At 42.8% G+C, this 25,680-nt stretch overlaps 1 protein-coding gene across 1 annotated transcript in view; it reads left to right on the forward strand.

Moving 5' to 3' along the window:
- The window catches only part of SND1 (staphylococcal nuclease and tudor domain containing 1), a 1,835,638-nt gene extending 1,810,213 nt beyond the window's left edge, over positions 1–25,425 (forward strand). The window contains exons 23-24 of the mRNA XM_029615915.1: positions 23,950–23,994; positions 24,778–25,425. Coding sequence (XP_029471775.1) covers positions 23,950–23,994; positions 24,778–24,843 — 111 coding nt within the window. The 3' untranslated portion in view covers positions 24,844–25,425. The remainder of the gene's footprint in view (positions 1–23,949; positions 23,995–24,777) is intronic.
- The last annotated feature ends 255 nt before the right edge of the window (positions 25,426–25,680 follow it).

Genomic DNA, 25,680 nt, shown 5'->3' on the forward strand with positions numbered 1-25,680 from the left:
AGTCTCTGCTTCCCTTGGCCGCAAGCAGGGATAGGTGGTGCTCGCGGTCCGCTGAGGCTCCACCCCTCTCGGCCAAGAGTAGGATGGGCTCCACTCGCAGTCCCATATGGCTGCTCTTTGCCGCCCTCTAATGACCTATTGGGATGGGCTGGCCCTGTGCATATGCTTCAAAGGGTTTGCAGTAAGGCTACATGTTCTTTCTTCAGCCCTGATGTAGGTGGTTATCAAATTACCCTCCCTGTTTCTCTCTGAGAAATAAGCATGTGTTATCAAAAAATGTTGTTTCCTTCCAAACAGTAACAGCTGTTCAGCAGAAAAGAAAATATTTTGCACCATGAGTCAGGGTAATTGTTTCTTTAGTTACAATTTCCTTGTAAATGTATAAAATATCAGAGTGTTTGTTTTAAAAATTCTTGACATGTGAAAGCTTTACTGAGAGAGAGAGAGAGCCTAGAGCCTGGGTTCCCCTGGCGGAGCCCTCTGTACCTGCATCTTGATCGTTGCTGGCAAGAATGCTCTGCACTTAGCTTGGGCTTTGGTTAGCTGTCATGCCTCGTGGGAGCAATTTTAAAACTCTCCAGATGGCTTGCAGGAATATTCCCAAACCTGCAAACTCACTTCAAGAGGGAAACTGTCCGCAGTTTTCCTTTAAAAATGTGGGGCTGGCAGGGAAGGCAGGTACGGAAGTGCCTGCAGACACCATAGCAGGTGCAAATTACACAACGTACACGTGTGAGGATTTTCAAAATGCTTTCCTCCCCTGCCCGCATGTCATGGCTCAGCGTCGCTCCTTTTCCCTGCAGCTAAAAGCATGCATGCACTGAAATAGCATGCCTCATCTTAGCTGCAGAGGTGGGTACTGCTCTCAGCCCAGGGAATTTTCAAGCTACAACCAACCTCATATTATATGATTACATTACTTTTCTCCTTTTCTTGTATTAAAAAGTACTTCTTTCTGATGGGTCGTCTTCCTCTTTTTGCATGGTCTAAAACTGGCATTGTAGCCAGTGGCTTTTGATTTTTTTTGTATTAGGCTTTTTTCCCCCTGAAATACAGGCCCATATTTAGGAATAGGCAACTGCCTTGAGCGCCAAATTTTGAAGGCGTCGCATATCCAGGTCAAAGAGAAGCCTGATTTTGCTTGCAATGGGGCTGAAAAGGTTTGGACAAGTTCCTGGAGGAAAAGCCCATTAACTGTTATTAAAGTAGAGTTGCAGAAATCCACTGCTTTTTCTTGGGATAAGCAGCTTGGAATCTATCTACCCCCTGGGATCCTACCAGGTACTTGTGACTTGGCTTGGCCTATTGGAAACAGGATAATGTACTCGATGGACCTTTGGCAAATCTTATGTTCTTATATGTGCTAGCAGAGCTTCAAAGGGGCACCAGCGTGGCACTCAGCCTCAAAATCTTAAATCTGGCCTTGCTGAAATATGCTCTGTCATTTTTTCTTCAAGCAATTCTTAAAATTATCAGAAATTTTGAAAATATGTACTGTAATATTAATATTAAAAAAATGTCCACGTACAGTCCCATGGAGCTTTACTAATGATTGGGTAATGCTATATGTGTCTTACGAATATACACATGCGCACAGCTACCGATGCAGACCTTAGAAATTACTATCCTGTATTCTCTGTCCCTCTGAGTCACGCCCAGGGTATACTCCAGTATAGTTTTCGGTTCCCTTAGTCTTCCAGTTTTATTCCGTTCTGCTGTAATGATTCTGCCGATGACTATTTAACCTATGTAATAAAAACTCGTATCTGTCTCTGTCAGGCTCACGCCGCCTTTCTCCTGACAGTGTTGAATGTGTGGCTCGGTGCTGGTCTCGGACGTGGCCAAGCCTGCCTTTCACTCTTACAGTTCTCACGGACCTTATGGAATCCACGTGTACCCTGAGCTGCACTTTCAGGAGGGCAGTATTCATCCAGGCCGTTTTATCTAGGTAAATGTCTTTGAAAACTGCCCTCGGCGCCAGAGGTGCGATGTAAAAATACTCAGCTTAAAACCAAGCAAAAAAAACCCCTCACACACAACAAGTAGTTTGGAAATATTTTTCCCAGGTGTTTGGTTGGTGCAGTCCCCTACGTTCTCCTCGCTGCCGTCCCAGCATCGGCGCCAGGAATGCATGCAAAGAATCGTAGGCAGCTTTGTCTATAATAAAATGCACTGTGCAACGCTCTCTAACAAAGGGGGAGGGGGCAGGGTCTATTTATCAACCCCAAAATGCGCTTTAACACGCATTATGTACAGCAACTCCTGTTCTTTCGATGAGGGCTATTTACTGCTAACACATATAGACCCCCAAAGCTAGCTGAGTACCTGAAAGTAACTTAAAATGTGTGCCGAGAGCCCATGGGACACACCCTTGATACTTAGAGAGGTTTCAAGCTTACTTCTCATGTGATGATTATTACGCTAAGACATTCTGACATCAAAAAAGAAAAAGGACTCTTGCAGTAATAAGAGTGTCTCTCATAACCTGTGTTTGTGTTTTTGGTCATGAAGAGTTTTTAAAAAAGCAACATTTTCCGAGAATTCAGAACACTTTATACTTTGATGGGGGGGGGGGGGGGGAGAGAGGTGGATTCACACTCTACTGTAGCTTTGATAACTTGTGCCGGAGAATTATAGTCTCTGTTTAAAGTGCTGAAGGCACCCGCTTGGCTGAAACCTACCTTGTCGTCCATAGCAGCAGCTGCTGCCTCTGAAAGGGCTGTAAATGCAAACGTGGGCCTCTTGGAAAAGTCTGGGAGCTTACAGGGACTTTTGGTTTTTGACAGCTCATGTTTTAAAGCCGATAGTTTGTTGAAAAACGGGGTTTAATATTTGGACCCAGCTTGGGTTTCCGGCTCAGTTGGAAGCAGAGTTTTTCTTTGCAGCTCCCCAGGGGGTTTGTTTCCTTGTTGTATCTCCCCTCCCACCTGATGTTTACTTAGTGACAGTCCAAGCACTGATGGGACCCAGTCGGAGATGACTTGAAGTGAATAAATGCAGAAGAGGTGGCGGCACAGCTGACTGCTCCGCCAGCACTTGGACCGAAGCCCAGTGGGGAAAGCTAGGAGCCTGGGCTTCCAGGGCAGGTCTGGGGATGAGGGCAGAGGAGGCCATGTTCTCCTGTACTCCTCCTGGAGGGGAGATTGGACTGCAGCCACAGATTGGGGGGGGGGGACTCTCTGGTCCCACTACCCTTTGTACATTTTTTTGTACCCCTGCCAGTCTGCAAGGTTTTTGTTTTCCCCCCAATGTTCAGTAAGCTGGTAAATGGCAGATTCACCAGAAAAACCTCATCCAGGTTACTGTATCTGAGTATATTCAGCGGGAGGCTTGTGCTGCAGAATATGCCAGCTAAATATGACAGCTGACTGCTCTGACAGCAGTGACTTAGTACCTGCCGATTAAGGTCGCCCATGCAAACATCATTTCTGGTGCCGCGTCATGTTGAATAAAAGGGTGAAACGCGGAGAAAAAATGATTGGGGCCATACCCTGATGAAGGACAATGGTCCGAATCACGGACCCGTGTTGGGCTTAAAAGGCACATACAGGATTAAGAAAAGGAATAGCTCTGACAGTGAAATAGTGGCGTTTTTCAAACACAGCTAGCAAGATAAGTACAAGTGGTACAATAGTGAAGACATTTTATTATTTGCAAAGAAAAAAATTTTCCTTAAAAAAGCAAAAACACAAACGACCGATGATTTATATATAAGGCGGAGATTTAATATGTGAATAGCATTTTCGATGGCACTTAGTATGATGGTCACGTTGTACATTTATTATTGTGGTATGAAAATAGAGTCGAGGAAGAATAAGCTTTGGGATAACATTGGAATCCATCCCTCTCGATGGAAAACAAGAGGAAGTGTCGTTAGATGTATCACACAGCACTAAGGACACTCAGTATCGAAGAGAAAAGATGCCGCGTTTGGCTAAGTCCTCTCTGAAAGAAGCCCACAGCCTGCACTATTACTGCAGGGAAGGTTCCCGTTTTCCTCTCACCAGATCCAGCAGTTACTGCTTGCGCATGAGGAGCTGTGACAATCCACTGTGACGCTTCCAGGGTTTGTATTGAGAAGCCTTGATTTCATTGGGACCTCCTGCAGCTGCTGGCAAATTTGGCAGGCAGTTGAGGGCAAGGTGGGTTGGAGCATGTGAGTGAATATCTGTACCAGAAATTCAATTAAAAACCCCTTTGTAAATAAGGCTGGCTAATGAGCTATTGAGTTTTGGGAGAGGACAGTAAGGGAGCTGCTTTCCGCTCCGCAGGCTGCATAGATCTGACTTGACAGTGCAAGGCTGATTATTGGAATAACAAATGCACTGACAAAGGTGAAACAGCCTCAGCTTGAATATGTACAGCAATGCATTCGTGAGAAAAGGCCAACTTTGCCCATTTTTCAGATGCCCGAGGATGCTCGTTGTCTTCTGCAGTGACCCTGACTCTGCACTGTAGAGCGAGAGGTTTTCCTCTACCCAGAATACATCCCGCTCTCCCAAAGCCCGGGGATACCAGCGAGAGAGATGAGGTTTCAGCAGTTATCATTCCGATGGCGCTTAAATTTATGGAGGCAAAGGATGTGGGGAAGACTATTTTACTCTCAACCGAGGTTGTCTGGAAAAAGGAGGGGGCGGTGTTTTCTGTTTGATGGAATTTTACCTGGCTCAGATTAAATAGTAACTGCCCAGTTCTAGGAGTCTTACTGGGCTTGGAGAAATGGGGGCTACATGCAAGCTGAGAGACCTTTTATTGGACCAACGGAAGAATCTCCCAAAGAGCTGGAGACCATCAAAGTCTTTTCTTCCTATGTGATTAGATATTGGGTAAAATAACTAATAACAACTAGTGGAATGACAGAACTTCAAAGTCCAAATATTTCATGGTATACTATGAGCGAATTTAGGATGAGGCACATATTGTAGGCATTACAGGCCACCTTTGCAAATAGAAGTGCCGCCAGTGATCCATTTTTGTATGCCTTGGTTTGTTTGTGTGTGCAATGCTCTCTTGGAAGAGATGGTGAAGACAAGAACAGCCATGTAATGCTAAAGGTCGTGGGATAAACACAGAGGATCCCTAATAGCTAAAGGATGGGAATGAAGAAAAGGGATATGTTAACTGGGGTAACCTGCACGGAGTGGCGGTTGTTACTCTTAACACAAGGCATGGGGTGGGTAAACCTGCATGGAGCTGCAGTTACTACCCTAAAAAAAAATAAATAAATAAAAGTAGCATTTAAAACAAAACAAAGCTTGCTGGGCAGACTGAATGGACTGTTAGATTCTTTTCTACCGTCATTTACTATATTACTATGCTTTTGTGTTTGGAATAGCAGCTCGCTCTCCTGCTGAATCATTCACTGATTCCTCCATTTCTCCTACCCCAGTACCCTAGAACCTGCTCTTCCACCACACCTCCCCTGACACATCCCTAATCTGTGTACAGCCTCTCACCCCACAACTCCTGGCCCAGCCTGACCAGCAGAAGAAGTGATGCAGTGGCCTGGTAATTGTCTAGCCTCTCCTCCTCTTACAGATTCACAGATTAGGAGTAATATTTCCAAATGGGTTAATATTGTGCATACCTTGACAGGCATGAACCTCCATCATAAGCCAAAATATGTTGAGTCTGATCTCAGTCACTCAGATTTCCTGCTTAATACCAGGAGAGAGCATCCTTCTGGAGTTCATAAGGCATTATATTCACAGGCAACATGTGTAGACGCACCCAAAAGATCTGTTTAATCAGGCCAGTGGCACCCAATATAATTGAAAATTTTCTGTATCTTTGTATCACGTTTTCTTGGGCTCTGATTGCATCCCTTATTAGTTGAGGATCTTCTCTCATTCCATACAATCTACAGAGTATTGGCTTAGTACTGATACTCATATAGCAATGCTGTCCTTGTGTTTTTCTCTGAGGACAAGCAGGATGGCAGTCCTCATACATAAGTGACGACATCCGAAGGAGCCCAGCACGGAAAAGTTTCTAAAACTTTGACTGTGCCTCATTGAGCATACCCAAATATCCATTATACCTCGCGTCCACATGCGTAGCCCTTTGGTTGCAGTATAGTGCCTCACTCTCCTGTTGCTAGACTTTGTTGATACTTTTTTCCAGCCCCCAACATTATTCTTCACAGGGTCTTTTGTTCCCTGTAGTTTCCCTAGGTAAGGTTTTTCAGTTGGTTTTCTTTCGCTGCTGTTTCCCTTCCATGGCAATGGGGCCATTGGTGTCTGCTGGCTGTCAACTCATCACCACTGTCAAGTTTGCTTTTGCATCCCTTTGGTTTCAAGTGGAAATGTGTAGTGGGTTCCAGCGATGCCTCCAGTGAAAAAGGATCGTGTCTATCACGGATCCCCATGGTAGTCGTGTCCTTTGCTTGGGGGCATGGCATGATATCAAGAGGTGTCGCAAATGTGCATCCAGGACCCTCAAAGGACACCAGTCCCGACTTAAATTTATGGATAGATTCTTTGGTCATTGGAAGACTGATGCATTGGCATCTGAGGTATCATCATCAAAGGACCTCTGAACTGCATCGATGGAAGGAGCATCATCGGCATTAAAACGGCCATCAGTGCCCTCAATAGGGAACCTGGAGACAAGCCACCGTCTGAAAAAGGAATAAGGACAAGACAGACAAGGGGGGGGGGAGGGGAAGAGAGGGAAGAGACTGGGACCAATAAGGAAAAATAAGATCAGACAACAAAGGTAAAAAAAAAATTCTTTTGCCTTTCAGCGATTGGAATATGCCATCTTTGGGAATGTGCATTTCTTATATATTTGTGTTTTGCTGTTTCTTCAGTATTCTGCTGTTCAGACTTTCTATTTCAGTTTTGTCTGCATGTTTGTTTCTAATTTGTAGTCCCTTATTCTGTATTAGGTAAGGCTCTGACTGTGCTGAGCATGTGTGACAGAGTTTTAGAAATGTGACTAGTGTGTAGTTTCTCTGTCCAGTTTGTTCTTTTTACCCGCTAGGTAGTGTATTAGTGTTCTAGGGCCTGGTGTAATGTTTGCCTTGCCTCCTTTTCATAGATAAGGTTACTACTGTTTGAGTCCTGAGGGTAACTGCTGTTATGGTATGCTAAGGTTCTAGGTATTTATTTTTTGCAGGGGTTTGTTACTTCACAAAGTGTTTGGCAATGAAGGGAATTTATTTTTTTGAATATTTTTTTTGCATGTCCTATTTCTCTTCTGCACTTGTTTGCAGATCTTTTTATGATTATTGTTTTATTGCAGTTTTATGCATTTTTGGAAAGAGGATTCATAAAAGACTATTGATATTTGTTTTATTATGTAATTGGATCTGATGTTTCTGTTAAGTGTTTGTTTACTTTTTACATGTTATTCTATATTTATAAACTGCAATAAATATAAATTAATAAGACATTTTTAATGTTGGTAAGTGCTTGAACTATTAGAATTAAAATATTTTAAAAAGTCACTCATGCATGATGGCTATTGCAGACTACTCAGAAATCCATTGTAGAGTACATGCTATGGCATTATTTATCACTATATGTCTCCTGCCTACTCATGTTAACCTTCAGCTCCTCGGTTCTGGCTATGCAACTGATCAGAAGAGGATACAGAATAAATGTATTGGATCTCCCACCAAATCAGCCTTGGAACCTCAGTTGGGGTCGCTCATCACATCAGGAACTGCTTCTAATGGAGCTCTCCTCCCTCTTGATGGCGGTTGAGCCTATTCCACCAAGGCAAAGAATGCAGGGATTTTACTCCAAGTGTTTCCTGATTTCAAAGAAAACTGGAGGACTCTGTCCCATCCTAGACCTAAGGACCTTGAAGAAATTTATGAAAAAAGTTGAAGATTGGTTTTCCTGGGCACCTTGATTCCCTTTCTGCAAAAAGATAAAGTATGCGTACACTCACATAGAGATTTTTCCTGGTCACAGGAAATATCTCTGATTCGTTGGAGACAGCTACCTCTACTATCGCATTCTGCCTTTTGGTTTACTCTCTGTCTCACGTGTTTTCACTAAATGCTTAGCCGTGCTGATAGCGTACTTACTCAAACTGGACAATTGGCTAACTTATGACCATCCAAGTTTTGGTTACTTGGATTCGTTATCAACTACCCCAAGTCTCATCTGAGCCTGTCACCTCAATTGCAGTTTATTGGAGCTCTGTTAGACAACTAAAGCGAAACATTTCTTCTTCTACAAAGGGCTGCCACCATGATGTCCGCAGTGGAAGAGATATAGATGGGTCAGCAGACTTTGACATTGAACATGTTGAGGCTATTGGGCCTCATGGCATCAATGGTACTTGTCACTCTTATAGCACATCCCCATATAACATAAGTTTTTCATGCTGGGCTTTATCGAATTATGTCACCCATGTATAAGGAATATGACAAGTGAGGTTATCAAATTTGCAGATGATACAAAATTATTCAGAGTAGTTAAATCACAAGCGGATTGTGATAAATTGCTGGAGGATCTTGCGAAACAGAAAGATTGGGCTTCCAAATGGCAGATGAAATATAAGGTGGACAAGTGCAAGCTGTTGCATATAGGGAAAAATACCAATGCAGAAGTTACACGATGTTAGGTTCCATATTAAGAGCTACCACCCAAGAAAAAGATCTAGGCCTCAGTGGATAATGCATTGAAATCATCAGCTCAGTGTGCTGCAGCAGTCAAAAAAGCAAACAGAATGTTAGGAATTATTAGGAAGGGAATGGTGAATAAAATGGAAAATGTAATAATGCCTCTGTATCGCTCCATGGTGACACTGCACCTTGAATACTGTGTACAATTCTGGTCACCGAATCTCAAAAAAGATATAAGTGCACTGGAGAAGTTACAGAGAAGGGCGACCAAAATGATAAAGGGGATGGAACAGCTCCCCTTTGAGGAAAGGCTAAAGAGGTTAAGACTGTTCACCTTGGAGAAGAGATGGCTGAGGGGGATATGATAGAGGTCTATAAAATCATGAGAGGTCTAGAATGGGTAGATGTAAATCGGTTATTTACACTTTTGGATAATAGAAGGACTAGGGGGCACTCCATGAAGTTAGCAAGTAGCACATTTAAGACTAATCGTAGAAAAATATTTTTCATTCAGTGCACAATTAAGCTCTGGAATTTGTTGCCAGAGGATGTGGTTAGTGCAGTTAGTGTAGCTGGGTTTAAAAAAGGTTTGGATAAGTTCTTGGAGGAGAAGTCAATTAACTGCTATTAATCAAGTTGACTTAGGGAATAGCCACTGCTATTACTGGCATCAGTAGCATGGGATCTACTTAGTGTTTCGGTACTTGCCAGGTACTTGTAGCCTGGTATGACCACTGTTGGAAACAGGATGCTGGGCTTGATGGACCTTTAGTCTGACCCAGCATGGCAATTTCTTATGTTCTTAAGGACTGACATCCTGCTGCCCTCGGAGAACACCTGTTACAAGTAAGCAAGTCTGCTTTCTTCTTTACCATGGTTTTCTTGCATCAAGCTTTTTATTTGTTGGAAAAGAAATGTCCCAGGTGATCACAACGTCATCATTCTCTACAGTTCTCTGTGGGTCATGATCCCAGTGCTTTTGTAGTACAATGATGTTATAGTGTTTACACAATTTCCAGTAGATGAGCTGTCTCGCCTTATTATGCCTTTCTGTATACAGCCTTCTGATGGCAGTATTTGATATCCAGCAAGAAAGTTTGTAACCATTTCTAGTTTAGTTTTATAGAATCTGCTTTTATCTGTTTTACCATTTTTTTATGTTGGCTATGAACATCTTGTTCGCAATCCACTATCCTGTGTTGCAATTATAAGTCTCTTATCCTGAGATTGAAGCTCACATCTCCTTAGCCATTTCTGAGTCAGGTTTTGATCCACATGGGGTTTATAAAGCAACTTTCTACATTTCCTACTGAGTTTGTGCTTTTGCCAAGTAGTTTTCCTTATTTGTTGATCAGATACTTAAAGAATTTTTTCTCTTGTTTTGCAAATTCCATTGCTTTTTTCCCCTTGTGTGCTGGTAGATTCTCACTCATTCCTTCCATTCGCCTAAACAATTGTCTAAGGTACAGAGAAGGGCGACCAAAATGATAAAGGAGATGGAACAGCTTTCCTATGAGGAAAGGCTAAAGAGATTAAGGCTGTTCATCTTAGAGAAGAGAAGGCTGAGGGGGGATATGATAGAGGTCTACAAAATCAGGAGAGGACTAGGACAGGTAAATATGAATTGGTTGTTTACTCTTCCAGGTTATAAAAGGACTAGGGGCACTCCATGAAGTTAGCAAATAGCACATTTAAAATACATTGGAGAATTTTAAGGCAGTTAGCTTAGCTGGGTTTAAAAATATTCTAAAACTACAGGAGAGTGCAGGAACTGCAAGTTAATTGATAGCTTGTATTTTATTTTGCGGTGTTAAGGCATTTTTCAAAATCAGATTGAATCTCCTGTAGTATTCTTTACTGGTCTTTTCTCTCAGCAGCTTATGCTGAATTATTGGACCTTCATCCACCCTTAGATATTTATATCTGCCTTCCTGCTCGAGTTCTTCTATGCTACAGTGATCAGTCAGAGAAATGTTTTCGCTTTTGCTTAATTTTCACTTATGGAAGGTTGCCTTAGCACATTTGTCCAAGCCAAATGTCATCCTGATGTCTTCTGAGAAGCTCTTCGCTGCTCTGAGTTGTTCCGCTAAATGATGATCATAGGAGCTGTGAAGCATCAAATCAGCTGCAAACAGTAGGCTCAGTGTCTGCACATGGTTAGCATCTCTGCAATTAGCTTGAAATCCGTAGCCCAAAGAATTAATAAGAGCACTTAGTGATTTCAGTGCCAGGCAAAACCAGAGTGGTGAAAGGGAATTTCCCTGAGGTGTTCCTCACTGGATTTTGATATTAACAATAACATATTGTTCATCCTCATAATTCAGATGGCATGTGGTCTGCAACATTCGCAATTAGTCCAGGATTCACTCTGTTCATTTCAAGGCATTTTATGATCCAAGAGTGTGGGATACTATTGAAAGCTTTTTTTGTAATCTGTCCATGCCATCCTGAGGTTTCGACTTGTCTTACAGCTGGCCATGATGGTTTTAGTCAGCATTAACTTGTCCTCTTTTGGTGTCCTTTTGTTCTGTTGTCATAATTAAAATCCATGCGATCATATATTCTGTCTGCATCTATTGCCGTGAACAGCTTGTAGATCGTAGGTAGGCATGTTGTTGATAACTTTTGGGAAGGTCATTTGGATCTCCCTTGGGAAGGACACGTGTTCTTCCTGTTAACCATTCAAGTGCTAATTCTGATTGCCTGAAAAAAAAAATGGATTTTTACAGTTTACCAGATCTTGGTGGAGCATGCCACTCGAACTAAGGCTGCAGAGTAATTTCAAAATATTCAAAACCAATCTGAAAACCTGGCTTTTTAAACAAGCTTTTTATAAAGATAAAGAGAAGGAAAAAAAACAGTTGACTGATAAGGACGCACCAAACTAAAAGTAGTTACTTGTAAGCTACAAATGCACATTAATGTTAAATTCAACCCGCCTAATATGATCCCAACAGACAAGCCTAATTTACACACACTTTTTTTTTTAATGAATTGTTACCGCACTATGATGGCACATGATTGGCTTTTTACTAAAGCCTACACTTGATTTTTCAGTGTTCCCCTTAACTCTCCTGTCTCTAATATGTTTCTAACTTTCATGATCTCTCTTAACTCCTATTATTCCCTTTTCTTAGTCTGCCAATCTTTCATCTTATCTCTACAATTTTTCTCTCACCTTTAATTTAACTATGCCCTCCTCTTCTAGTCATTCTAGTACTATTGTTACTCCCTTATATCCATTGATTTTGCCCTTTGTACATATGTATATAACCCTTTCCTTCCTTACCCTTTCTCTTCCCTTCCTGTTCCATTTTGCTCCCCTTTTTTGCTCCTGTTCCATTTTGCTCCCCACCCCTCCCATACCCCTAGTTTTTTAGCCTTAATACTAGATTCATTTATGCAATCACATTTATTTTACTCTATATTACTATCTAATATTCCGTTAAATAAGTTGTTCTTTCTTTATATTGTATTTTACTGTTTTAATTTATTGTTGAATTCAGCTATTATTATTCTGTTATATGTACACGCAACTGCGTATTTTTGTTCTATGTACACCGACGTGATATCTCTGATGAGCGGCGGTATATAAAAACCAATCAATAAATAAATAAATAAATAAATAAATAAATAAATAATCTATACCACTCACATTTTCATTAGCGTGCCTTGCTGTAAACCGTTGTGATGGTTATCTAACTTAACGACGGTATAGAAGAGCTTTTAAATAAATAAATAAACTTGAGCCAGAAATTGAGCACTCCATCAGGGCCAGGGCTCTTCCAATTTGAGGATTTTTTTTAACGTAGCTTCCAGGTTTCTCATTGTTAATTCAAGCCATTCCATACTTTTCATGTCTCCCCTTTCCATGTTTTACTGTAAGCTGAGTAGTCATTCTGCTTTTCTGTTATGCTCTATCGGATCCTCATATGAATTTTAGACATGTACAGTGTAAAAAAATATATTTTGGTTTGCTGATTAGTTTGGTAGGTTGCAGTCATTCGTTAGGTTCATTTAAAATGAAAAAAAAATTATTTGTTCATTCATTTCCATTATAGTCCATTGGGGAAGCAATGTGGCCTATTTTGGGCTCCTAAACTGGAATTTTCTAATCATTTCTAATGAAATCAATGGGTAGACATCAAAAGGGTGAAGACATGCCAACACATCAAGACTGTCATTGTGGCACCAAAAGTGGCATGAAGAGCCAAGGATCTATAATAGGGAAAAATGCTACCAGAAGTAGCAGAGGTTCTCCAAGGCACCATCAGAAGAGCAAAGCATTAGCAAGAGTGTCCAGATCATCCCAAAGCTGAAAGGATAGGGCAAAGGGCCCCAACAACAGAAGTATGAAACACCCCCAAGGCTGCACAAGAGGGGCAAAGCGGCACTAGGTAAGGCATGATTAATAGCTCAAGGCACCATGAAGGAGGAGCAAAGCACCAAAAGAGGCAGAACTTCTCCCCCATTCATTTCAAACAAATTCATATCTCCAGAACTTTTCTTAGCAGTTTGATCCATCTGGTGCTCCAGCTGTGATCTCTTGTTGGCCAGGTTGGTCCATGGGGAGGGGGGCGAGTGAGGATTTATGGATTATTGTATCTATTTCACTTTGCTGGCCCTTTCATACTGTGCTGCTGCTGCGGTAGGCGCCGCAGGTCAAAATGGTTGACATATCAACATGGCATGTTTAACAGGCAACATAGGGCTAAGAAGAGCAAGCAAGCCCTGATAATAAAAGAAGTTGCAGCAGTGGGAGTTTGCCGCATGAAGCAAAAATTGCATCAGCAAGAGTCACAAAGATAAAGATGGTCAGGCCACATGAGAGAGCAGTGCTGAGCCACCCTGTCAACATCATCAAGAGAAGTTAGGAATAATCTGGCCAGGGCAATGAGTTGCCAACATTGGCCAAGATGCTGATAGTGGCAAGGGCTATGGAAGGCCGTGGTGTCAGGTAATGGGGGAGAGGGTCACTTGATAAGGAGCAGCAGGCATGAATGGAGACTGAGAAGTATTTCTTACTACATTTGTACCTGGTTCAGACTGTCAAGTCTCTGGCTCCTCCTAACATTTGGGAAGCCTTTTACAGTACAGCATGGCACAGACACTGGCATGCCAAGAAGTGCAGAATCATGCATTTGGGATGCAGTAATCCAAAAGAACTGTATGGGGGGGGGGGGGGAATTAATGTGCGTAGACTGGGAGAGGGACCTTGGGGTGATCGTTTCTGGCGATCAGAAGGCATTGTAGCAATGTGACAAGTTGGTGGCTAAAGCCAGAGGGATGCTGGGCTGCATAGGTAGAGGAATAACCAGCAGGAAAATGGAGGTGATAAAGCCTTTTTACAGGACTTTGGTGAGGCCTCACCTGCAATACTGTGTTCAGTTCTGGAAACCATATTTAAAAAAGGATAGAGACAAGATGGATGCAGTTCAGATAAAGGCAACCAGAATGATGTGGGATCTTTATCAGAAGACCTTTGAGAAGAGGCTGAAGGATTTAAGTTTGTATATCCTGGAGGAGAGAAGGTTCAAGGCAGATATGATACAGACCTAAGAAAATAAGAACTGCCATACTGGGGCAGACCAAGAGTCCATCAAGCCCAGCATCCTGTTTCCAACAGCGGCCAATCCAGGCTACAAGTAGGGATGTGCATTCGTTTTGAACAAATGCACAATCTGCAAAGTATTGGTCCCTATTCGTTGCATTTGTGGGGTTCCGAAACATATGGCGAACCCCCACGAATGCAATGTATCACTAACGAATAAAACACCTACCCTCCTGACCCCCCAAGACTTGCCAAAAGTCCCTGGTGGTCCAGTGGGGGTCCTGGAGCATTCTCCTGCACTCGGACCGTCGGCTGCCAGTATTCAAAATGGTGCCGAGAGCCTTTGCCCTTACTATGTCACAGGGGCTACCGGTGCCATTAGTCGGCCCCTGTCACATGGTAGGAGCACAAGATGGCGCCGGCCGACCATTGCACCTACCATGTGACAGGGGCCGACCAATGGCACCGGTAGCCCCTGTGACATACAGGTCGATCCAGTAAAGTGTGCTCCGTCGGAGCGCACTGTCACCCTGCTCTGGACGCGTGTTTTCCCTTACCCCTTATTCAGTAAGGGGAGGAAAACACGCGGCCCACCCGCGGCACCTAATAGCGCCCTCAACATGCAAATGCATGTTGATGGCCCTATTAGGTATTCCCGAGCGATCCAGTAAGTAAAATGTGCAGCCAAGCCGCACATTTTACTCTAAGAAATTAGCGCCGCCCAAAGGTCGGCGCTAATTTCTTCCGGCGCCAGGGAAGTGCACAGAAAAGCAGTAAAAACTGCTTTTCTGTGCACCCTCCGACTTAATATCATAGCGATATTAAGTCGGAGGTCCCCAAAAGTAAAAAAAAGTAAAAAAAAAAAAAAAAAAAATTTTGAATTCAGCCCGCGGCTGTCGGGCCGAAAACCGGACGCTCAATTTTGCCGGCGTCCGGTTTCCGAGCCCGTGGCTGTCAGCGGGCTCGAGAACCGACGCCGGCAAAATTGAGCGTCGGCTGTCAAACCCGCTGACAGCCGCCGCTCCAGGCCAAAAGGAGGCGCTAGGGACGCGCTAGTGTCCCTAGCGCCTCCTTTTCCTCGTTTGCACCGCGTCGCCTAATTTAAATACTGGATCGCGCGCACCGGCGAGGGGCCGGTGCGCGCGCCGGGAGAACAGGCGTTAGTCCGCTCTCCCACGGACTTTACTGGATCGGGCTGATAGTAAGGACAAAGGCTATCGACACCATTTTGAATACTGGCAGTCGACGGCCCGAGTGCAGGAGAATGCTCCAGGACCCCCGCTGGACCACCAGGAACTTTTGGCAAGTCTTGGGGGGGTCAAGAGGGTGGGGGTTGTAGTTAATTAAATTTAAAGGGTTGGGATGGTTTTTTTGTTTTTTTTTTTTACTTTAATGGGAAATGAATACCATACATAACTAATGGATGAATCAGGGTCCCCCAAAAACAGATGCAATGGATTTGGGTCCTGACGAATACCGAATCAAATGTATCCTTCCCTGCTGCACATCCCTAGCTACAAGTACCTGGCAAGTAACCAAACACTAAATAAATCTCAAGCTACTATTGCTTATTAATTAATAGCAGTTTATGGATTTTTCCTCTAGGAACTTATCCAAACCTTTTTTAAACCCAGTTACACTAACTGCTGTAACCACATCCTTTGGCAATGAATTCCAGAGTTTAACTGTGTGCTGAGTGAAAGAATTTTCTTTGATTCATTTTAAATGAGCTACTTGCTAAATTCATGGAATGCCCCCTATTCGTCCTATTATCTGAGAGAGTAAATAACCAATTTACATTAACCTGTTCTAGACCTCTCATGATTTTAAACATCTCTATCATATCCCCCCTCAGTAGTCTCTTCTCCAAACTGAACAGCCCTAACTTCTTTAGCCTTTCCTCATAGGGCAGCTGTTCCATGCCCCTTATCATTTTGGTTGTCCTTCTCTGTACTTTCTCCGGTGCAACTATATCCTTTTTGAGATGAGGTGATCAGAACTGCACACAGTATTCAAGGTGTGGTCTCACCATGGAGCAATACAGAGGCATTATGACATCCATCGTTTTATTTGCCATTCCCTTACTAATAATTTCTAACATTGTTTGCTTTTTTGACTGCCACAACACACTCAGCCAACGATTTCAATTTATTATCCACTATGACACCCAGTTCTCTTTCTTGGGTGGGTGACTCCTAAGATAGAACCTAACATCATGTAACTACAGCAAGGGTTATCTTCCTTATATGCATCACCTTGCACTTATCCACATTAAATTTCATCTGCCATTTGGATGCCCAATCTTCCAGTCTCACAAGGTCCTCCTGCAATTTATCACAATCTGCTTCAGATTTAACTACTCAATCTCAGGAAATAGTTCTTCACAGAGAGGGTGGTAGATGCTTGGAATGCCCTCCCGGAAGAGGTGGTGAAGACGAGAGATGTGATGGAATTCATAGGGCATGAGGTAAACCCTGCAGATCCCTAGAGAGTAAAGGATGGAAATAAAGAAATGGGGTAATCTCTATTAATTGTATGTGTAACATTTCTGCCTGGGGGTACTGCACAGGATGGCAGCTATTACCCTTAACAGAAGGCTTGGGGCAGCATGAACAGAGTGTCAGTTGCTACCCTTAACTTAAGGCTTGGAGGTGACTTGCACAGAGAGGCAGTTACTACCATAAGCAACTGGATGGACCATTTGGTCTTTATATGCCGTCATCTACTGTATTAACTATGCCCTGGTACAAAATAGCCAGGTGCTCCAGTAGGTTTTATGACCCTGTTTGTAAAAGGTTAGTGTGCCTTTAAGCCCCTACAAAATCACTACGAAAAACTGCTTTGTGTTTGATCAGAGACCTCTAGAGGTCGCGGTTCTAACTCCCTGCACAGATCTACAAGAAGGCGTCTAAAGGATGAGCTCTTGTAATATAAAGGCAGATTTGAGTTGCCCAGCCATCTCTTGGGCTGCTCCTCTTCTTGGCCCCTAGGAAGGAGTTGCCATGCAGGTTCTAAGAATGTCCTCCTTCAGGAGCTCTTTAAGCCATAGTGCACCTGACTTGTAACTGGCTTCTGAAAGCTGGAATCTCTAGCCCGTCTTCTCTGAGGCTTTCTAGATATTTTATACTACTAGTCAGCTCAAAGATGGCACCCAGCTGGAGTGGTCCTGGAAGTGCTTATAAATCTGTAATTTGAAGTCTGTAATTTGAAATCTGTAATATGAAGTCTGCGAAACAATGCGACAAGGCGATAGCAAAAGCCAGAAGAATGCAGGGCTGCACAGAGAGAGGAATAACGAGTAAGAAAAGGGAAGTGATTATCCCCTTGTATAGGTCCTTGGTGAGGCCTCACCTGGAGTACTGTGTTCAGTTCTGGAGACCGTATCTACAAAGAGACATGGACAAGATGGAAGCGGTACAGAGAAGGGCGACCAGGAAGGTGGAGGGTCTTCATAGGATGACATACGAGGAGAAATTGAAGAACCTAAATATGTACTCCCTGGAGGAAAGGAGGAGCAGGGGTGATATGATTCAGACTTTCAGATACTTGAAAAACTTTAATGATCCAAAGACAACGACAAACCTTTTCTGTCAGAAAAAAATCAGCAGAACCAGAGGTCACGAGCTGAGGCTCCAGGGAGGAAGACTAAGAACCAATGTCAGGAAGTATTTCTTCACGGAAAGGGTGGTAGATGCCTGGAATACCCTTCCGGAGGAAGTGGTGAAGTCTAAAACTGTGAACGACTTCAAAGGGGCGTGGGATAAACACACTGGATCCATCAAGTCTAGAGGGCGTGAATAAAGTGGAGGCATTCAAACACTGCACGGAGCGGCAGTAGCCACAGAGGCATTCACGGAGCGGTATGCCAGTGGCCAGTAGTTGGTGTTCCACCTTCACGGAGCAGAAGGATGGAGGGCTGCTATCTCCAAAAATAAATACATAAATAAATAAATAAATAAAACAAAAAATAAAAACAGGGGTGGGTAAGAGTATGGGGCAAGGGGGTGGCCTGCTTGTTACAGCGGTTGCTACCCCTAATTGAGCTGGATGTCACTTGGATGCAGATACGGAGCTGCTCTCTAAATTGGTGGTAGGGTGGAGGGGAATTAGGGCTGGAGGGTACTGGAAGCCAATAGTAACAGGTGGGAGAGAGAAAAAGGGAAAAAAATGGATAAAGTGCGTAGCTTGCTGGGCAGACTTGATGGGCTGTTTGGTCGTCTTCTGCCGTCATTTCTATGTTTCTATGTTTAACTTGGTTAAACAAGCCCAGAAAGAAGAGAGAGACCTTGATAATATTGTCATGCTGTTTAAATACTGTAATTTTAAAACTGACAGAAGGCTAACACTACTTTCCAATCTATCATTGTGTAGCTCAAGAAATTAGAACATCTGTCTGTAAATTGCCTGTGGATGGGACTTTTTAATAAATAATCTTCTTCTTCTTTTGGATGGGTCTGAACTCATTGCATCAATTCTCAGCTTGACTGAAGAAGGAAAAAACGTGGTAACCAATTTGTAAGTAAATTAAACTACCTGTGGAGGAGTTTTCAGTCCACACAGAGGTCTGGTCAGCCCTCCAGCAGATTTATTCAACCTTCTGGTCCACTGTACCATCTGGTCAACGTTGATTGTTAAGAACTTTAAAGCCAGTCAGAACTAATACCGCTAAAGCATCCGGTAATAATTATATAGGATGTATTGCCATAGTCCCATTCAATCCTCAGATAAGTCACTTACTGGTTTCTCCATTGTCTAAAAATAATTCTTTGCGCCTCTCTGTTTCAGTTTATCCGCATCACTATTATATTAAGAGCTTATGGGCAACCAACTTGTAATCCAAGCTTAGTGTCTGTGTGTCAGACTTTGCAGGTCTCAATTCCTGGAGACGTCCAAGCCTGTGACAATGTACTGCACACATGGATTTCTAAAGAAGACTGTAAACTCTGAATACACTCATTGGCGCTGTCAGGAGCCAGCTTAACTGAACCCCTACAGAGAAACATGCTTGCAGCATATCCAGTGCACAGTCTAAAAGCATGCCATTTGCATGCATCATGCATTCATTTTTGTAAGAGGCTAATAATTGCATGCTCTTAAAGCATGACTTATGGATAGATTATTGTACGGGCATACAGCAGGCTAAAAGCCAAGAGTAACACACATTAGATAAGATGGATTGGATGGCCTAAGAGTCCATTGTTTATTTCTGTAACATTTAATCTAATCCAAATTCAGAATCATAGAGAGATAAGGCTGGAATTGGCCCCTAATCCACCGCACCTAGATCACCTCAGACAAATGCATATCTAACCTGCTGTGAAGAAACTCCAGTGGTGGCGATTACATACATTCTAGAATAGTCAACACCTCTTATTGCTTATCTGATGGGGTGAGAATTAACACTAGAAAGAGGTTGCTAATACCTTGGAAATAATTAATACAATATTAAAAAATCCCTTAAAAAAAAGCAATTCATCACACTGTGGTTGTGCCACTCTGATTGACTGAGCAGTGTATTTGTGTCCTTTAGTATAATGTGTTGGTTCACCACGATATTAATGCATGTTGGAATCCTTAAAATAAAATCTAATGTTTTATTAACCAAATCCATTATAGCAGACAGCAGTAATTTCCCCCAGTATTCTGTGCCAGAAACATGATCAAAATGTAACATGCATACTGCCTGAAATAAAGATCATACCTGTCATGATCTTGCTTTTAATGTAGTCTGGGGTTTTGCTCTTTTAGACTTTGTGCTTTGTGCAACACATGAAGAGACATGTCAGAGAAAGTAACCTGCTCTGTGCAGCAGCTTTCAGTGCTAATGATTACAGAGCACCGCTCCCCTGCCTTTGTACATTTCCCCTTCCTCTCGCCCCTCCACTCTCTCACAAATTCTTCTCCCCCAGGTTATCTGCTTTTGACAGATTCTCTGAATATGTCCTGCCTTCACTGTGGATTTTGCAATGCAAATGCATCCATCACCTTGCCAGCCAATATCCCCCTATCTCCCCGGGGTTAAACCTGCAGGTTCAGTTCCAGCATTGGGCTGATTTGGGCCCATCACTGTTTTGTCTTCAGCGAAGTTTGGGGAGCTCACTGATAAGATTATTTCACTCTTCTCCCAGGCTCAATCTGGCTCTCCTCCCTTACCCTTATTCCCCCAACAGTATTGCCTTACAGAGAACAGTCTGGGATGTGTCAGCCAGTGAGCTGTGCAGAATCCGGGCTGGATGACAGACCAGGCAACTGGCATTGGTTCTCCTTACTCTGCCCCCACAGCGGTTCAGCCTCTTTGGTTTGCTCCGGGTATGCTTTCTGATGCGGACAGTCCGAGCAGGAAGACACATCGCATACAGTAATGCGGGATGGAGTCTATACATATGCACCCAGGAAAAGGGGCTTGAGAATGCCAGCTCTCGCACTGGAAGCAGAGGTGCGATACAAACAAGGCTGTAGATCTGGGTGTGGGCCTGGCTTTCTGGGGCCGCAAGATAATCTGTACTGCGGTTTTCTAAATACAACCGAGGGCGACTGGAAATTTACCATCAGAATAGGCTCCTTTCCACTTCTCTTTTGCCCTTTTGTCATTTTTTTTTCACTGTATGTTTATGGAAGTCAATATAGTAATATTTCACATTTTGGAGCAAAACAATTCTTGGAAATTATTTACTCTTGGCAATTCTTGGAAATAAATTGAAATTGAGATTAATGGAGGCTCAGCTTACATCGAGCAGTTATTTAGAAGCCCTTCTCTGGGTGTTTAGAGGAGTGACTATATTGGAAGCTCCAGTGAGCAGGGCCAATCTTCCTGTATCTGTACAGCACAGTGTATCTCTGATAGCACTTTAGACATGGAAAATTGTAGTAGCAGCTCCATTGGCCTTTGTTCCTCTCTGAATACATTCCTGGTCTTCGATTCACTCTGCTGTGTTTGTTAAAATAATTGCAAACATTAAAAATCATAGAACGTTACTACCAGTGCCCAGATCCCCTGCTGATAATGTTATTGTTCATTCTCTTGAAGGAAACCAATACAAAAATCTAGGTTTATGATGTCATCAACTGTTCAACATTTTGTCATGTAAATTGATCATGTGTGTTTGTTATGATCAGAGGAAGGTCATGGCTAACAAATCTGATCGGTTTCTTTGACTGGGTAGCCAAAACTTTAGATTGGAGCAAGCACTGAACATGGTATTCTTGAATTTCAGTAAGGTTTTTAACACTCTTCAATACAGGTTGAGTGGCCTAGGGGGCTGCATCCTCTGGTGATCAACTGGGTTAGGTACTGTATGAATGGTACCCAACAGTTAAATTAAAATATAAGCCATAGAAAGGAGGGGGTGGCTATCAGTGGAGTGCCTCAAGGATCAGTCTTCATTACAGTTGTGTTTTATATTTTTCTAAGTGACATTACTGAGAAGTCAGTAGGAAATGAGACAATGATCTGAAACAAGGCAAACATTCCAGATAGCAGAAACAAAATGAGGAGTGATCTAGGAGAGCCTGAGGCGTGGTCAAGAGTTTGGCAAAACAAATTGATTGCCAAAAAGTCTAGAGTTATGCACATGACGTGCAGAAATCAAAGAGAACAATGCATGTTGGAAGAAGCACAGATGTGCACCAGTAAGGGAAGATATCTTGGGGTCGTCATATACGAGGATCTTAATGGTAGTAAAACAGTGCAAGAGGGCAGTGGGTAGAGCCAGAGGGAGATTACCAGTCTAGAAAAGGAGGGAATAATGCCGTTGTGTGTCCAGGCCTGGAGAGAGTATCTCTACAAGGATGTAGACAGAGTTAGAGCAGTCCAGAGAAGGGCTAGCAAGACATTTTGGAGTCTGACCCAAAAGCCCAATGAAATAAGGATCTAAATATTTATACCCTAGAAACATGGGGGGGGGAGGGGAGGGAATGAGAGATAAATTCAGATACTGCAGAGACATAAATAAAGCACATGATGTAAACATTTACCAGTGGAAAATTCTAGCAAAGATCATGATATGATGCTAGAATAGGCTAGAATCAGGAATAAGAAAGTGCGGTGAAGCTATAGGTATAGTATTTTAGGTTGCAACTCACTGATGTTTTTCGATTAAAGGCATGATATCAAATATAATCAATAAATAGAACAGAATAGTCTCCATATAAATAAATAGTTTCCAATTAATGAATTAAATAGTCTCCAGGAAGATGGTGATGAAGGCCAGAATAGTAACAGAATTCAAGACAGCAAGGGATAAGTACACAGGATCCTTGGATGTTAGTGAGTGTGGGTAAAACCTGAAGGTGGGAGACTTTGCAGTATTGTAACAGGAATGGGCAGTTTATTTAGATAGACCTTGCTGTTCTTTTCTGCCATCGTTTTCTCTGTTTCTGTATTTGATTGTGATCGTACAAGATTATAACTTTAAATATCTCTTCACACACCAAGTTTCCTCTGTGTAACCATAAGTATCTGTATCGTGGATAAAGAGAATCCAGCTTAAGAGCAGGCGTTCAGCCTCATTTTTAAACCCGGAATACCAGTACAGGCACAATCAAGCCAGCAGTGGTAACCTTAGTGTAAGCACTCCCCAGCACACACACGATCGCCCCACACCGCTCTTGGGAGGGAGCACCTTCCCTGCCCTGGAGAGCACTGAACCACTCACACAGGTTCTGTGGAATGGGTGACTGGGCCACCACACTTCAACACACTGATCAGAGTCCACAAAAATAAAGCTCCAGAGAACTGTGTTCCAAACAAGAGAAAATGTTACTGAAAAAAGGGCAAAGTTTCCGAAGAGGCAAAAAAAAATTGATAAAATGCAAGTCCATAATGCCAAAAATCGAGAGCCAGGAAAATCAGAAAGAGCTTTCCGTTCCTGCAGAAAATGAAAAATCGTACGCTCACTTGTGCAGGCACAGTTCTTACATGACGGGACCTCACGCGTCCTCCTCAAAAGCCATCCACTGCTTAGCCCCAGGGTGAAAAACAGAGTCCTCCTTGTAGTTTCTCAGACTGGCACAAGAGAAATCCTCCCACTTGTTCCTGGTGGTTGGAAGCTCCTGAGGTAGCCTTGCCACGTGTAGGAGACTTGTTCCTCTTCCACTGGAAGCTCAAGATAGGCCACAGCTCCTTGCTGCCCGGCATAGCTCCCAGAAGCAACCCAGACCACAGGGCTCCAGCCAAACTCCATGAAACCTCCTCCCAGTGCCTGAATACCCTCTACAAATCCATTCCCTTTGGGGAACAGGCTATCCTTTCATCCACCTTTTTAGCTCCCACCCCCTTGGGGCTCATCATAAAGTATAGAACCTAATGTGACCACCATCAGGGTTGCCTTGTAGACTTCATAAGCAGTGTATCAGAAATCCAGTGACTAGCATAAAAAATGACCTGGCTACCAGTTCTCATGGGGCGATGATGTACGACAGATGGCCTCGATGGTCTGGCTGGGATTTCTGCTGCTCAGGCAAACCCACTGCCTTGTCCAGCAGCACCCATTGCTCTGGTGGCCTTTCTCTTTGCTGAATGCTGTGAAGCAGGGGTTCTCAACCCAGTACTCAGGACCCACCTAGCCAGTCAGGTTTTCAGTATATTCACAATGAATATGCATGAGGTAGATTTGTATGCACTGCCTCCATTGTATGCAAATCTATCTCATGCATATTTATTGTGGATATCCTGAAACCTGACTAGGTGGGTCCTGAATACTGGTTGAGAACCTCTGCTGTGGAGGATAACCCTAAATATCATTCATTGGTGGTGTTTGATTTCCTCTTTGTTTAGCCTGCCTGCTTGACATGACTGTCTTTGTCTCTTCTCTTGCAGATTACAGAGTACCTGAATGCCCAGGAAGCTGCCAAGGCTGCCAGAGTAGGTTTCTTCTTTGTGTTTTCATCTGTCTCTGATGCATCTACAAAGCTGCTAACCTTAGGCTCAGGCCCCTTATGAAATATTGAGGTAGTCCTGGTGATGTAACTGGGATTGATAGGCTTGCTTTGGTCCATCTCTGGTTTGATTGTGCACTCTGATAGAAAGTTAGATAACAAGGGTCAGAGGACATTTATTTATTTAAAAACATTTCTATACCATCTTTTCACAAACAAAAGTTGACCAAAACGGTTTACAAAATTGTTCAAAATAAAATAAAATGGGAAATAATAACAACTAAATTAAAAAAAAAAAAAAATAACTTAAAATACAAGGAACTATAAAACAAATTGTAAAGTTAGGAAAAAAGTGCAATAAATACTTTAAGCCCTAATTCTAAATAAACATCTCCTTAAATTTTTAATTTAACTATACTAGGTTTTATGCAAAAACAGAGTAAAGTCAGAAAGCATAAGAAGATAAAGTCACACCAGGTTTCACATGAAAGTTACATCTGATTTACAGTAATATGAATAGCTGAAAATAGACAGTATATGGAACCTCAGAGAAGATTTTGTGTACATTTTTCTTGTTCCGCAAACGCTTCACTGAATAGGTATGTTTTTACTGATTTTTTTGAATTCTTTATGATTAATAATTTGTCTCATAGTATTTGGAAGTGAGTTCCAAAGTAGGGGGCCCGCTACCGAGAAAGCTCTTTCGTAGACTCCCTCCCCATCTGCAGCTTTCATAACCACTTGATGCTTCCTGTCTTGTGCATTGCAGTTGAACCTTTGGCGCTATGGCGACTTCCGTGCAGATGACGCCGATGAGTTTGGCTACAACCGCTAGACGCACGCCATTCCAAAGATAAAGACGACGACGACGGTGATCTCCCTTCCTGCCGACTTCCACTACACTAATCTCCACATTCCAAGTCTCTCCCCTCTCCCTGTATCAGAGGCCCTGCGCTTTCAGGCCTCCCGTCTCGCAGGGCAGAGGAGAAATGCAAAGGCTGCACCATGGCTGCTGGCGCTCCAGCAATCTTTAACTTCAGAATGTGTGGGGAAACTCCTCCTTCCATTTCCTGTAACTGGGCCTTCCTGCCCTGGAGGTTTTCAGAAATGCTTTGCCTAGTTTTATTTTTAACACGTTCTAATTAGACTTCAAATGCAGAGGAAAGGAAATGGAAGCCCTGCTGGACGTGCGACAGGAAGAGGCTGCTCTTCAGTAATAAAGTATTTTCAGTGTCATTCTCCTCCCACCCCCATTCTGCATTGTGACTTTCCTGGTTGATTCTGTCACTTCTCTTTATCTGTAATTTCTAAAGCCAACAATTAATTTGATCACACTTTTTTTTTTCCCGTCCAGAGGTCTTACTTTGTCTCATGTATTTAATAGCTTCTGAGGCTCAATAAATGTAGTAAAATCTGTTTGGAGATTGCTTTGCTCCGCTGTGTTGCCAAATGTGCATTGCACCCAGATGTTGACAGTCACTTCTTGCCTTTTATGTTATCTCTGTGTGTTGCTTACATATAGTTTGTTAGACACAGAATGACTATAATTTTTTATCTGTGTATTTAAATACTGTCTATTTGGCCTACAGTAGGACTACTGATAGCAGCAGGATACTTAGTACAAAAATATAAGCTTAGACCTGGAGCCTCTTCACATTTTGCATTGAATTCT

The sequence above is a fragment of the Rhinatrema bivittatum genome, chromosome 9 (assembly GCF_901001135.1).
Source record: "Rhinatrema bivittatum chromosome 9, aRhiBiv1.1, whole genome shotgun sequence".
Taxonomy (NCBI): domain Eukaryota; kingdom Metazoa; phylum Chordata; class Amphibia; order Gymnophiona; family Rhinatrematidae; genus Rhinatrema; species Rhinatrema bivittatum.